Here is a 13040-nt window from a genome sequence, read left to right on the forward strand (position 1 = left end):
TGGGATCCAAACCCTCGGGCGGGAGCGCCGCCGCGCTTCCCAAGCGGCGCACCATCCAGTGCGCCACCGGGCCGGCCCCTCTTTTTATTTTTTTTGGAGCTCACCAGCAATTTTTTTTTGGCAGTTAGATCTGAACCTGTGACCTTCCTGTTATAAGGTTGTGCTCTAACAAACTGAGCTAACTGGCCAGCCCCCAACATTATTTTCATTACTTAATTTCCCAACTCAGAAGTCTCTTTTAGTTGTTTCTATTTCTCACCAGAGCAAAGTTAAGTCGGTCAGTCTGACATTCTGTCGGAAGGATATGAATAGTGTCCTCTAACTTTTTGGTTTTTCTAATAATGCTTGATGTTATTATGCATCAAAACGTCAAGTTAGCAATTCTTTCTCATTGAATTAAAATGGAGTGATACCATATATGTCCATTTTTTTTCTCAGAAAAGGACAAGGTATTTATTCATTCATACATTATATTACAGTATAATATATTACATTGTTCCAGAAAGGAATTAAGGTACCTAGGTAAGATTTACATGACCTGACAGACCATTAATCTCTGTATTATTTTTCATACTTGGAGCAGCAAAAGTAATTTCACAAAGGCCTTTTCTCTTCCATTCTTTACTTTGAACTAGTGATCTGATTTGATCCACTGGTAGACTTCAAGCATAAATGATAAGGTTGTCTTTGTTTTAGTATGTATTAAATCTATGAAAACTCAGTATAGTGCTAGCAGTTTAGATGATTGCAGGTCGTTTTTGTTATCTGTGAAAAACGGAAAGTCTCTTGTTCTTTTTGTGTTCAATTCTCAGAGTGAAAATGCTCGTTTGGCACTCTGTGAACATCCTCAGTGGACCCCTGTTGTGGTGATTCTGGGGCTGTTGCAATGCAGTATTCCCCCTGTTCTAAAAGCAGAGCTACTGAAGACACTTGCAGCTTTTGGAAAATCTCCTGAAATTGCTGCTTCCCTCTGGCAGTCACTGGAATACACTCAGGTAGCATTATGAACTCCCTTATTTATATTACTCCAATTTAGAAAGTGAGGCTTGATAATACTGTAGGAATAAGAGCATCCGATTGAGACTTAATAGTATATCATGAACTTCCCAACTAGAAAATTAACAGTTTGGGGATGAAGCATAGCAACAGCAATTAATAGGCTTGGGTTTTTCTCTTGGATCAGTTGATAACTACATTGCTCATTGGAGTTTGGTTCTTCATATAACTCTCTTAAGACCTTGTTTTTCCAATGTTTGTAAGATAGTACTAGATGGACAGAATTGCTCAACTCTGTCTTTGAGACGAGGCTGATATATAAGCCTTCAGAAGTCATCTATACTCATTAAATGTGGGCAATGTCTGTTTTGTTTATTCCCTGCTCCTTCTTTCTGTGCTCTTCCTGCCCTATACCACAACAGTGAAGTATCTCTGTATAGCTACACGTGGTCACTGGGTTGTTTTCCCATCAAAGGGCAGGTCCAACTATGCCAAGTTTGCACAGAAATTGTAACAGCAGCCAGAAGATTTTTTATTGGTGCTCATGAAGGCTTATTGCCAGGACCATAAACTTAACTTTGGGCAAAAGTGGGAATTTTTGACTTCTGCACACTTACAGAATGTACCTGTGTTGACATAGGAGGGGAAATATTTGGGTGATATAATGAAGTCTCAATGAATTATTAACTTTTTTTTTCTAAATGTAAGCTCTATGGAGTTTTTCTATTAAGTATAGTTATTCTATATGTAATAAAGTAAAAAAATGAAAATAAGGATGTGCTTTATGGAAAATGGTTAGGTGGAATATGTGTTTGTCTTAGAAATAATACATTTCTAATTCATTATTTATAGAAGCAACCAGTTTGAAGCAGTAAAATATTCTAGATTAATTTCCATCATATGTATCCTGAAGGTGTTAATGATACTTTATAAAAACAAAAAGTAATGAAGGTGGTGTTTGCTGAGAGGCTGAGTCACTTTTTGCTGACCATTGATACTGTGCTTTTGATTCCTAAGTGTACCACAGTACTTATCAGTGTTCTACATGCTTCATGCTTTGTTACACCAGAAATGAAATGTGATCGGGTTTTTTGACATTTCTATCCTTAGAGCAACACTGTTACATCTTAACTCAAACTTCTGCCCACTTCAGGAAACCTACTGTTAATAAGATTTCTTGGTGCCAACAGTAGGGCTGGTTGGTTGTAAGCAGACCAGTGTCTTCAACACTGGTGAGATTTCATCCCGTAAATCTCTTTTAAGATTCATTCCTAGAATATCTGAGAAGAAATTTGCTGAAAAAACATCTTGCGTGCACTTAGAAATGACCAGTTTTCTTTCTTCTTTTTTTTTTTTGTCCTTTTTTGAGACCGACCGCACCACGCTCAGCCAGTGAGCGCTGTGAGTGCACCGGTCATCCCTATATAGGATCCGAACCCGCGGTGGGAGCGCTGCTGCGCTCCCAGCGCCGCACTCTCCTGAGTGCACCACTGGCTCGGCCCGAAATGACCAGTTTTCTGAACCCCAGACAATCGAAAGCTCTACCTGAACCTGACAGAATTGCTATTGAAAGCACATCAGGGAGGGACTCCTCGACTGCTATTTCTCATGGACATTATGGGGGGTGGGGGTATGGTGGGTGAGGTATATAATGATTAATTACATTTCAAAGCCATTACTATTCATTGATGAATGAGGAATGCTTCTGACATCTACTTCTTACTATTTTAAGATACTGCAGACCGTCAGGGTTCCAAGCCAGAGGCAAGCTATTGGTATTGAGGTAAAGTTTTCTTGTTAGTTTAAATGATATATTCATTCATATATATAATGATAAAAAGACTAAAAATTGTTATCCTATTAAGTTTCTATAATTTTTAATTAATGAATTTTCATTTGAAAGTTTCTCTGATCAGTATTTTAAATGGAGGTGAAACTTTTAATGAAAGGAATGAAAATATTTAATATTTCAGAGTTGGAAAAGGTTGTTACATGACAGCCATACAAACCGAAAGTTCTTGCTTTGAACTCAATTTAATTAGGTTACTTGAGTCAACCTGAAGTGAGAATTTGTTTTAGTTTCTTTTCTTGTCTCTCTACTTTCCCTCTTTCTTTTTAAAAGAAACATTTAGGATTTCTATTTTTAATTCAAAGTTGGGGATGATAGTTAAGAATTTGAAATTCTTTCATCTGACCTATCTAGACTCATATAATACTTTTGTGTCTTTTCCTAAATGAAAAATGGTAGTATCTGTTATGTGTCTTTTGGTGTGATATAGCACTATTTATGAGTTAATGTCTACAAGATGCTGTGCACTTCATAGCAGTTAGTTTTAAATTATCAAATTTTCTTTATTTTTCTTTGGAAGGTTGAACTGAATGAAATAGAATCCCGGTGTGAAGAATACCCATTGACACGGGCCTTTTGCCAGCTTATCAGTACCTTGGTGGAGAGCTCATTTCCTTCTAATTTGGGCGCTGGACTGCGGCCCCCTGGCTTTGACCCTTATTTGCAGTTCCTTAGAGATTCTGTGTTTCTCCGATTCCGTACAAGAGCTTACCGGAGAGCAGCTGAAAAGGTTATGTCAGAAAAAGTCTTTTTCTCTGTATTCATTTACTGCTGCTTTTTCTTTTATGAAAGGTATAAGGTGCTATAAGTTCATTTTAGCTTTTGAAAGTTAGCAAAATTCGTAGTCTTAATTCTGAAATGTCTATGGTCTAATTAATCAATGTGCATTAAGAAGTAAATTTGGGCATTAAAACCAAAGCACTGACATTTTAGTGATTAGTAATTTAATTGATATGAGTTTATAGTCATACACACCCTTAATTAAACAAATTTTGACTAAAATTGAACCAAAAATATCACACCTTTGTTAGAAATACACTACTGTGCCTTATTGGGATGACTTAGGTTAGAAATTGAAATAAGTTTACGCTTGTGCACCAATTTCTGTTGATTAGTACTTCTTCTGGTTTGTGGAGTGTTGGCTTAGTGGGAAAGAGTATTGTGATCCATTATCCATGGATGCAGGCTGAGGGAGCTCTGATATTTATGCACATATTTGCTCTGGTTGCAAGACACTGAGCACTGAGCTTATCATATATATCATCTTATGTAATTCCAATATTACAATGAGGCAGGTACTATTAATATTCCCATTTTACAGATGGAGGCTTAGCAAGGTTAAGGAACTTGCCTAAGGTCCAGGACAAGGATTTGAACCTAGGACTCTGATTCCAGATCCAAGCTCATAACCACTAAGCTATGTAAGAGATTCTTCAGGTTCTGATGTAATTCACTTTAGTTTATAATACTGTTTATTACTTCACAGAATATCCTTGGATATATCTTATAGGAACATTTCTACTTTATTTTTATAGTTTGCTGTTTTTGAACCTGTTGGGCTATTTTGTTGTCATATTAATGATTACGAAAATAATTTAGTTCATGCTAATTTGGGACAATTAGGAAAATATAGAAAAAATATAAAAGGAAATTATATCACCCTTAGTCCTATTGCTAAAGGAAGGATAACTACTAGTACTTTTTTCTATGCATGTATATGTAAATAACATTTGGGATAATTAGTTATATTACTTTGTATTTCTTTTTTGCCTCTTAGCATTATGAGGATTTTTTTGTGTCATTAAAGATTCTTTGAAAATAGTTTTTTTAGTGACTGCATAATATCCATTACTTGTATCTAGTGTAGCTTATTTATTCATTGCCCTGTCATTGGACATAACCTGTCTCTAATATTTAGTCACAAATAACTGAAGAGTCACCCTGCAGTTCCATTCCCAATCTCAGCCTTGATAAAATTATGTGCAGAGGAAATAATTATTTTAAAAATAACAATTTAAAAAACCACCCTGTCTACAGTGATCAAACCTAGTCTTAAAATTCTATACAATAAAGTTTTTAAACAAAGTTTTAATTTAACTGTCTGTGCAGTTGTATATATTTTTTCTTTGGCATAAGTATTTTTCCGTAATGGTACATAGCTTTTAAGTACATTTTTTAAAAGGAGGTGATAATGGGGTTATTTGGAGCTTACCAGTGATTGTGTGTCCTCTTAATTTCTTTGACTATGGCTGTGGATGGAACCCTGGTCTAAGAATTAGAATATCTGGGCTTGACTTCTAACATGTTTACTGCCAAACTTTATGGTCTTAGGGGGTTCATTTGTTAATGAAGTTCGAACATCTACTATAGAAATGTTTCTTTAAGAGTAATACTTTAAAAAATATTCTCCCTTGAAAATGAGCCAATCCATTTTCCTTCAGCAAAATAAAGCAAAATAAATTGAGATTTCTGTATTGCTTAGCATAAATTAATACGGTAGACAAGGAACTTCACTCATTTTCTAGAGAAAAAAGTAGGAGAAATGAAAAGTCTGGGAAGGTTACCATCTTGCACTGTTTTATTATTATTGAAATATTTGTGCCTTTCTATAGTGGGAAGTTGCTGAGGTTGTTTTGGAGGTGTTTTATAAACTGCTCAGAGATTATGAACCTCAACTTGAAGACTTTGTAGACCAGTTTGTGGAACTACAAGGTAATTTAATTTTGTCACTTTCAAATGAGGTGTCAGGTATTTGTAAAGCTATTTATAGTTTATAAGTTATATATTATATGTAAGTTAAAATTATTTATATTATTAAATTAGAATTTAAACTTTTGTTTCATTGTTTTATTTGTTCTGTTCAAGAGAAAATAAAATGAAAGTTTACTGAATGGGAGATCAAGAACTCTGCATTGCACATTCTGTAATGAGTTAAAATATAATAGGTGACTGACTATTATGCGCAGATAAGCCCTTATGGGAATTACTACTCTATACAGGTTCTGTCACTGTCTCTAAATTGCAATTTTCCTTCATCTGCTTAGATGCCGTTTAATTTACAATCTCATTTTTTTTTTTTTTTTTAAGATAGCCGGTAAGGGGATCTTAACCCTTGACTTGGTGTTGTCAGCACCACGCTCTCCCAAGTGAGCTAACTGGCCATCCCTACAATCTCATATGTTTTATAAAAATCAAGGGTGTGACAAAAATACTAACTTACCATCTCTTGGACTATGTTATGTTCTATTTAGGAGAAGAAATCATAGCCTATAAGCCACCTGGATTTAATTTGATGTATCATCTTCTCAATGAGTCACCGATGTTGGAGCTTGCTCTTAGTTTACTGGAAGAAGGAGTTAAGCAGCTTGATACCTATGCCCCCTTTCCTGGTATGTGCCTGAAAGTCTTTATGTCTTGAAAATGGTTTTGATATTTTCATCTTTTGTAAACTGAGAGTATGAAGTAGATGATCTCTGAAGTTCTTTTTCACTGTAAGATTCTATGTGTATCTACAGTAAGTTATTTAAATGAGAGTGTATTTTAAGTGAAAATAGGCTTAAGTACAGAGATTCACTGTAACTGTTTTATTGCAGGGTCTTCTGTAGGTAAAATGATCTTTCTATCACTTTAACAACTTTAGCATGCCTAACTTTAAATCTAAAGTACTTCTTGTTTTGTTTCTACCATATTTGTAAAAGTACTTACTGTAGTTCCTGATACATAGTATTCAATAAATTTTATTTAATAGTACTATTACCACTAATTATTATTCTTTGAGCGCTCGTAACATTTAGCTCTTAAGAGCACATTATGTATATTCACTCATTTAATCTGTATTAAACCCCTATGTGGTGGATCTCATTATTTCCATTTAGTAAATAAGGAAACTGACACTGAGGTTACACTGACTTGCCCCACTAAGTATCAGAGCTGGGATTTGAATCTAGGCAGTTTGGATCCAGATCCCATGCTTTTTACCACTGTGCCACATTGCCTCTACTTGATGTGGCTACGATCTAAATTAGAAAGACAGATTCTAAACATATGTATTATAGCTGTGTAATCACAATACACAGATAAGAAACCATGGGAAGAATTAGGCCAAAATTTTGAATTTGAATGGTGGGATTATAAGTGGTTCTAGTTTATATTTTCTGCTTCTTTATTTTCCACAGTGGTTACATCTTACTCTAAATTAGAGCTTCTCAAACTCGGCGCCATTGACAGTTTGGGCCAAGTAATTTTTTATTGTGGGTGTTGTCCTGTGCGTTGTAGGCATCCACTAGATGCCAACAGCTCTTCCCCAGTTATGACTACCAAATTATGACATTGTCAAATGTATTCTCGTGCCAAATCACCCAAGTCTGAGAATAATTGCTCTAAATAATCAGGGAAAAAGATAAAGGAGAAATGAATTGAGAAGCCATTCCATAAAAGTAATCTAGATCATAAAAATAACCATGATTTGCATAGGTGAACGGTTTTGTGAAGTTTCTTCTAAAGTTTGAAAAAATGAGCGCCTTTTGGATGTAAAAGTTGTCCTTTATTTTGTTTTTCTGAGAATTGACTGGGCGTTCCTAAGATTCATTTAGAACTTTCTAACTTCGTTTTTGGTTTATAGGGAAGAAACACCTGGAGAAAGCAGTACAGCATTGTCTTGCACTTCTCAATCTTACTCTGCAAAAGGAAAATCTCTTTATGGATCTTCTAAGAGAGAGTCAACTGGCTCTGATAGTTTCTCCTTTAGAACAGCTATTACAGGGAATTAATCCCAGAACTAAGAAGGCAGATAATGTGGTAAACATTGCCAGGTAAGTTACATTCGTAGATAGAGAAATAATGAAATGAATCAGTTGGACGTTCTAGCTTTGATTGCCAAATCTGGACAGATAACTAATGCATGACCTTTTTTTTTTGGTGGGGAGGGGGGGCTCATTTTAATCTTGCCTTCTCTAGCTCCTCTGATTTTAATTACTCTGAACTTTACAATTTCTTTTCTTCCTCCTTATTTATTATATGTCCTAAAAATTTATAAGTCTAAAATGGTATAATATTGTCTGTCTCCTGTAGGGAAACTGGGTGTTTAGAAGATAGGGCTGGATAGGAATCAAAATTTTCATTGCATATATTTTAGCTTTCTGGTGGCTTGGCGTTCCATGGCTTATAGACTCATCACCTGATCTCTGCCTTCGGTTTCACCTGGTGATCTCCCTGTGTGTACGTCTTTGTGCAAATTTCTCCTTTTTGTAAGGACATTAGTCTTATTGTATTAAGGCTCTCCTTAATGACCTCATCTTAACTTGATTGACTACATATGCAAAGACTGTATTTCCAAATAAGGTCACTGTGGATTGAGGGCTTCAACATATGAATTTTGGAAGGACATGATTCAACTCTTTAATAGGCGGCATCTAGCTAGAAGGGGATACCTTTTCTAATTTACCCAGAATTTCTATATGGATAGGGGGAGCCCTGGTTCTAAATTTTTTTCATTATGAATAGTGAGAAGCCAAAAGTTTTATCACATTGTTTCTCAAATGTTTTCTTGTTTTACAGATACCTGTATCATGGCAATACTAATCCAGAATTGGCTTTTGAAAGTGCCAAAATCCTCTGCTGTATCTCTTGCAACTCCAACATTCAGATAAAATTGGTTGGAGATTTCACACATGAACAGGTAATTGATTTTGTTGTTGCTGTTATTTTTTTGTGCATTCTGAGTAAATATGGAAGTCTCAGTGTCTGTGGAGGAATCGTATTCTTGTTTGTAGAAAAATTCTCTTAAGAGTTTCATGTACATTAATATTTATATAGGACGGGTGACCGCTTTTACTCTAAACGTGCAAAGTGATTAGGTTTCTAGCTGCAACTTCTGTTTGTTTTCTGCTCCCAGACTCTGTCAGTTGCCTGTATTCTGTTTCTCTGGATTTCTGGTGGTTCACATCTGTGTGACTTCATTTCATGTTACATTGTAGAGTGTTTTTAGGTGTTCCTCTTTTTATTCAATTTATAGTAGTTCTATTTGGATTCACTGTATAGCTACGATTGGGGAATCTGCTTTTTTTTTTCTCATTAAAAACCTTTATCCCATTGTATCTTTATGTTGGAAATCACTGATTTAGCTAGTTGAAGGATTTTATTGTATACTCCTGAACAGTGTTTTTTTGTTTGACCGGAAAGGGGATCTTAACCCTTGACTTGGTGCTGTCAGCACCATGCTCTCCCAAGTGAGCAAACTGGCCATCCCTATATAGGGATCAGAACCCGTGGCCTTGGTGTTATCAGCACCACACTCTCCCAAGTGAGCCACGGGCCGGCCCCAGCAAACAGTGTTTTGAAATAGGGACTCTTCTGGCGTGTTGGATGGGATAGATCTTCATTTTGTATGTAATTGTTCCTTACCTTGTAGGACCTTTGTCATCCCTGGTCCCCTGCCACTATCTGTCAGTAGTAACCTCTAGTTGTGATGACTCAAAATGATCCCATATATTTCTAAGTGCCCTCTGGAGTGGTGGAATCATCCATGTTGAGATTCATTATTTATAATAAGTATGTGTGTGTAATCTGTAGCTTTTGGATGAGGTTATGAAACCATGTGATAACCAGGGGATCTTGAAGATTTTTGGTTTGTTGACATTCATTTTAGTGTGAATTATTATTGCTGACTTTAATGTCCTGCTAGATTTCTAAAGGAAAAATCAGCCCAGAAATGTGTTGGTGATAAGTAATATATATCTAAAGAGTGAAGATGAGAATTTTATTTTATATTTCAGTTAAGATCTCATAACATTGAGGATATAATGAGGCTCAAGAAACAGCAATTTAATGTTATTATTAAAAAACTGGTTTGATTCTTTGGGAAGGAAAATTAAGGAAGCAAGTTTTGAAACCAGTAAATTTTTAGATTTCTGTTTCTTTATTTCTATAGACAGCTAACTTATGGCAGTTTAAGGAACTGAGTTTTCTATTAATTAAAAACATAACTAAAACCTAAATACTTTACTTAGAACAGATTTGCCTTTTTTATTTACAGACAAATGTTTAGAAATGTGTATCATATTTGTCATAGTTTTTCTAATACTTAGACATTTTTTATAATTTGTTATTTTTCTATATTTATACGACTTTAGAGTGTTAGTCAGAAGCTGATGACTGGATTTGTGGAGTGTTTGGATAGTGAAGATACAGAAGAATTTGTACGTCTAGAAGAGGGTATGCCTTAGATTAATTAACATGTATATTTGTTTACTTTGTATTTATACTTAATATAAAGAAAAATCTCAAAACTGTTAACTAGTGGTGATATAAGAGAAATTGAGAATTTGCTAGAATAAATGTATAAGGCCTTTAGGAGTCCTCTTAAAATAATTCTGAAACCAGTGTAATGGCTAATCAGGTAAACTGAAACTGAAGGAAACATGGAGGTTAGGAATACATGTTTTATAATTTTAAATTTGCCTTATGTTCACTTTACATTGTTGTGACTTCCACATTAAGGATCAGAACTTGAGAAGAAATTAGCTGTAATCCGTCAGGAAACAAGAATCCACATCTTGAATCTTCTCATCACCTCTCTGGAATGCAATCCCCCCAATCTTGCTCTCTACCTATTGGGCTTTGAGTTGAAGAAACCTGTCAGTACCACAAACTTACAAGATCCAGGTATAACCATGAGACACATAGGCATATATTTCTTTCCATATGTATTCATGTACTCTAAGTGTCCATTTATTGAATTCTGGGCTCATAGGATAATTCATTGAAAGAGAGAAATAACATATGAAAGGTAGTGTGATGGGTCAGTGTTTGGGACTTAGATTAAGACTGGACAAACTGAGCCTCAAAGAATTGGCATTTATCAGTCTTCTATATAAGTACTTGAATGAGTGTTTACAGGAGAGCATGTGTTTACAGAATTTAACTTTTGTAAAGACAGTCTAAGGTTTTTAGTGCAGCAATTCCAAAAGAAAAGCTGAATTTCCTTTTGGTTTCATGTAGGAGTGTTAGGCTGCCCTCGAACTTGCCTTCACGCCATCCTAAACATCTTGGAGAAAGGAACAGAGGGGAGAACAGGCCCGGTGGCAGTGCGAGAATCTCCTCAACTGGCTGAGCTGTGTTACCAGGTATATAGAAGACTGCTTTGTAGCACTGAATAGAGAAAACTTGGCCAGATGCTTGAATACACCACAGATATGGGGTATAACAGCAGGACTGAATTGAAATGTTTATTTCGTAGTTTGACCAGCCTTTCAGTTATGGATAAAATCCATAAAGCATAAACCCCAAGTTCCTATAGATCTAAATCCTATATGTTAATCACTTGAAAAATGAGGGAAATTAGTTTTTTGTGTGGATTTTGACCAGGTAGTATATAGAAACTCTCTAATAGTGCTATGTTTAAAGTAGCTCTTTTTGGTGGCAAGAGCAGTGGATTTGGGTCAGAAGACCTCTGGTTCCCATCTCTGTCCCGTAACACACTGTCACCTTCAGCACTCATTCTCTGTGTCTGAGTTTCTCAGTCTGTGAAATGGCCTGTTTTGAGACTTAAATGAGAATGTAAGTGAAAGCACTTTTTGAGACCGATGTAAAGTGTGAAGTCCTAGAGCTATGTAAGGTGGTAGAAAGTCAGATTAGTGAAACATCAATGAGAACTTTTGTTTTACTTATTTGCTTGTGTTTATTTCTTGTTTTATTCATTTTATAAGTGTTTTAAGAATAAGGCTTTATAAGATGTGACTAATTTCTCAATTCAAGTGGTACCCTGATTCAAATTTCATGATAACCTCTCAGTGGCATGGAGATTTTTCTTTGTTATTCTCCTCTTTTTCTTTTTGTAATTTTTTACTATTTTCTTCTGTCCTCCAGCTGCCCAGACAATCTTTCTCTATAAGTACTGCAGTTAGATCTTCCTGTGAATAAACTAATTCTTCTTTAATGGGGGAACAGACTTGATGCACATTTTAGCAGAGTGTTACAGAATTTGATGTATTTAGGTAGAAGCAAAAGATAAGCTCAATCATCTAGGCTAAAGACAGGTGAAGTAAATGAATGAAGCTAGCTTTGAGTCAAAAAGGGAGGGTGGGGAGCAGAGGGAGAGGCGAATCTGGTAGACTCCAAAGCAGAGCTCTTTTCAGCTCCTGCTCATTTTACCATGTCAGAATGCAGGCCCTGTTTTGCCAGACCATCTGAAGTTTTATTTTTATTTATTTATTTTTGAGATGAGTTGGAAATTGAATTTTTGTGGAAGTTTTTCTAATTTTTAGAAAACCGTACTGGCCAAACATGTCTATATCAGTAATCTACCAGTTTACAAAATAACTCTGTGATTATTTATTTTTGAGATGAGTTGGAAATTGAATTTTTGTGGAAGTTTTTCTAATTTTTAGAACACCGTACTGGCCAAACATGTCTATATCAGTAATCTACCAGTTTACAAAATATACTCTGTGCCAGTAATCTACCAGTTTACAAAATAACTCTGTGATCTTGCTACTCAAAATGTGGCCGGGGCACCAGCATCACCTCCTGGGAGCTTATTAGTGCAGAATCTCAAGCCTTGCTTTAGATATGCTGAGTTAGAATCTGCATTTTAACCAGAATCTCTGCTCCGTTTTTTTTGTTTTGTTTTGTTTTGTTTTTTCCTTTTTGTCTTTTTTCGTGACCGGCAACAGGATCGCAACCCTCGGTGTTGCGCCCGCACCTTGCTCAGCCAGTGAGCGGCTGGTCTGTATGTGGGATCCGAACCCTCGGCGGGAGCGCCACGCACTGTAGCATTGCGCCACCAGGCCGGCCCTCTGCTCCGTTTTTAATGAAAGATACTTTCTTCACCTGTAGGTTTATACTTCTCACTGCTTCAGAAAAAAATTTAGACCTCTAAGAAGAGCTTGTTAGTTTAAGTAAATCTAATTTTAGCAGAGGGAAATAATTTGGGCTTTATTGATACCTTCATCATCCTGCAGGGCAGGGGCTTCTGAGTGAAGAAGTTGAGATTAAGCCTTGTGCCTTTGCCCTCTTCCCATTAAGGGTGGGGATTTTTCCTACCTGGTCTTGGGAACTAGGAAAGATATAGGACACACCTTAATAAAATGGCTTATAGTGTTGTTTGAACTCACTTTTTGTGTCCTTCCCCTCTAACAGTATACTTCTCCCATGTCTTTTTTTTTTTTTTTTTTTTTTTTTTTTTTTTTTTTTTTTT

General features: G+C 35.8%; 1 protein-coding gene across 1 annotated transcript in view; it reads left to right on the forward strand.

Annotated features, from left to right (window-relative positions):
- The window catches only part of NUP205 (nucleoporin 205kDa), a 73338-nt gene that overhangs the window by 21848 nt on the left and 38450 nt on the right, over nucleotides 1-13040 (forward strand). Inside the window, exons 9-18 of the mRNA XM_008576459.1 lie at nucleotides 813-995; nucleotides 2729-2779; nucleotides 3366-3575; nucleotides 5458-5557; nucleotides 6097-6234; nucleotides 7467-7656; nucleotides 8402-8522; nucleotides 9976-10057; nucleotides 10343-10507; nucleotides 10844-10968. Of these exons, the coding sequence (XP_008574681.1) occupies nucleotides 813-995; nucleotides 2729-2779; nucleotides 3366-3575; nucleotides 5458-5557; nucleotides 6097-6234; nucleotides 7467-7656; nucleotides 8402-8522; nucleotides 9976-10057; nucleotides 10343-10507; nucleotides 10844-10968 (1365 nt within the window). The remainder of the gene's footprint in view (nucleotides 1-812; nucleotides 996-2728; nucleotides 2780-3365; nucleotides 3576-5457; nucleotides 5558-6096; nucleotides 6235-7466; nucleotides 7657-8401; nucleotides 8523-9975; nucleotides 10058-10342; nucleotides 10508-10843; nucleotides 10969-13040) is intronic.

This window comes from Galeopterus variegatus, unplaced genomic scaffold, assembly GCF_000696425.1.
Source record: "Galeopterus variegatus unplaced genomic scaffold, G_variegatus-3.0.2 Scaffold1358, whole genome shotgun sequence".
NCBI lineage: Eukaryota > Metazoa > Chordata > Mammalia > Dermoptera > Cynocephalidae > Galeopterus > Galeopterus variegatus.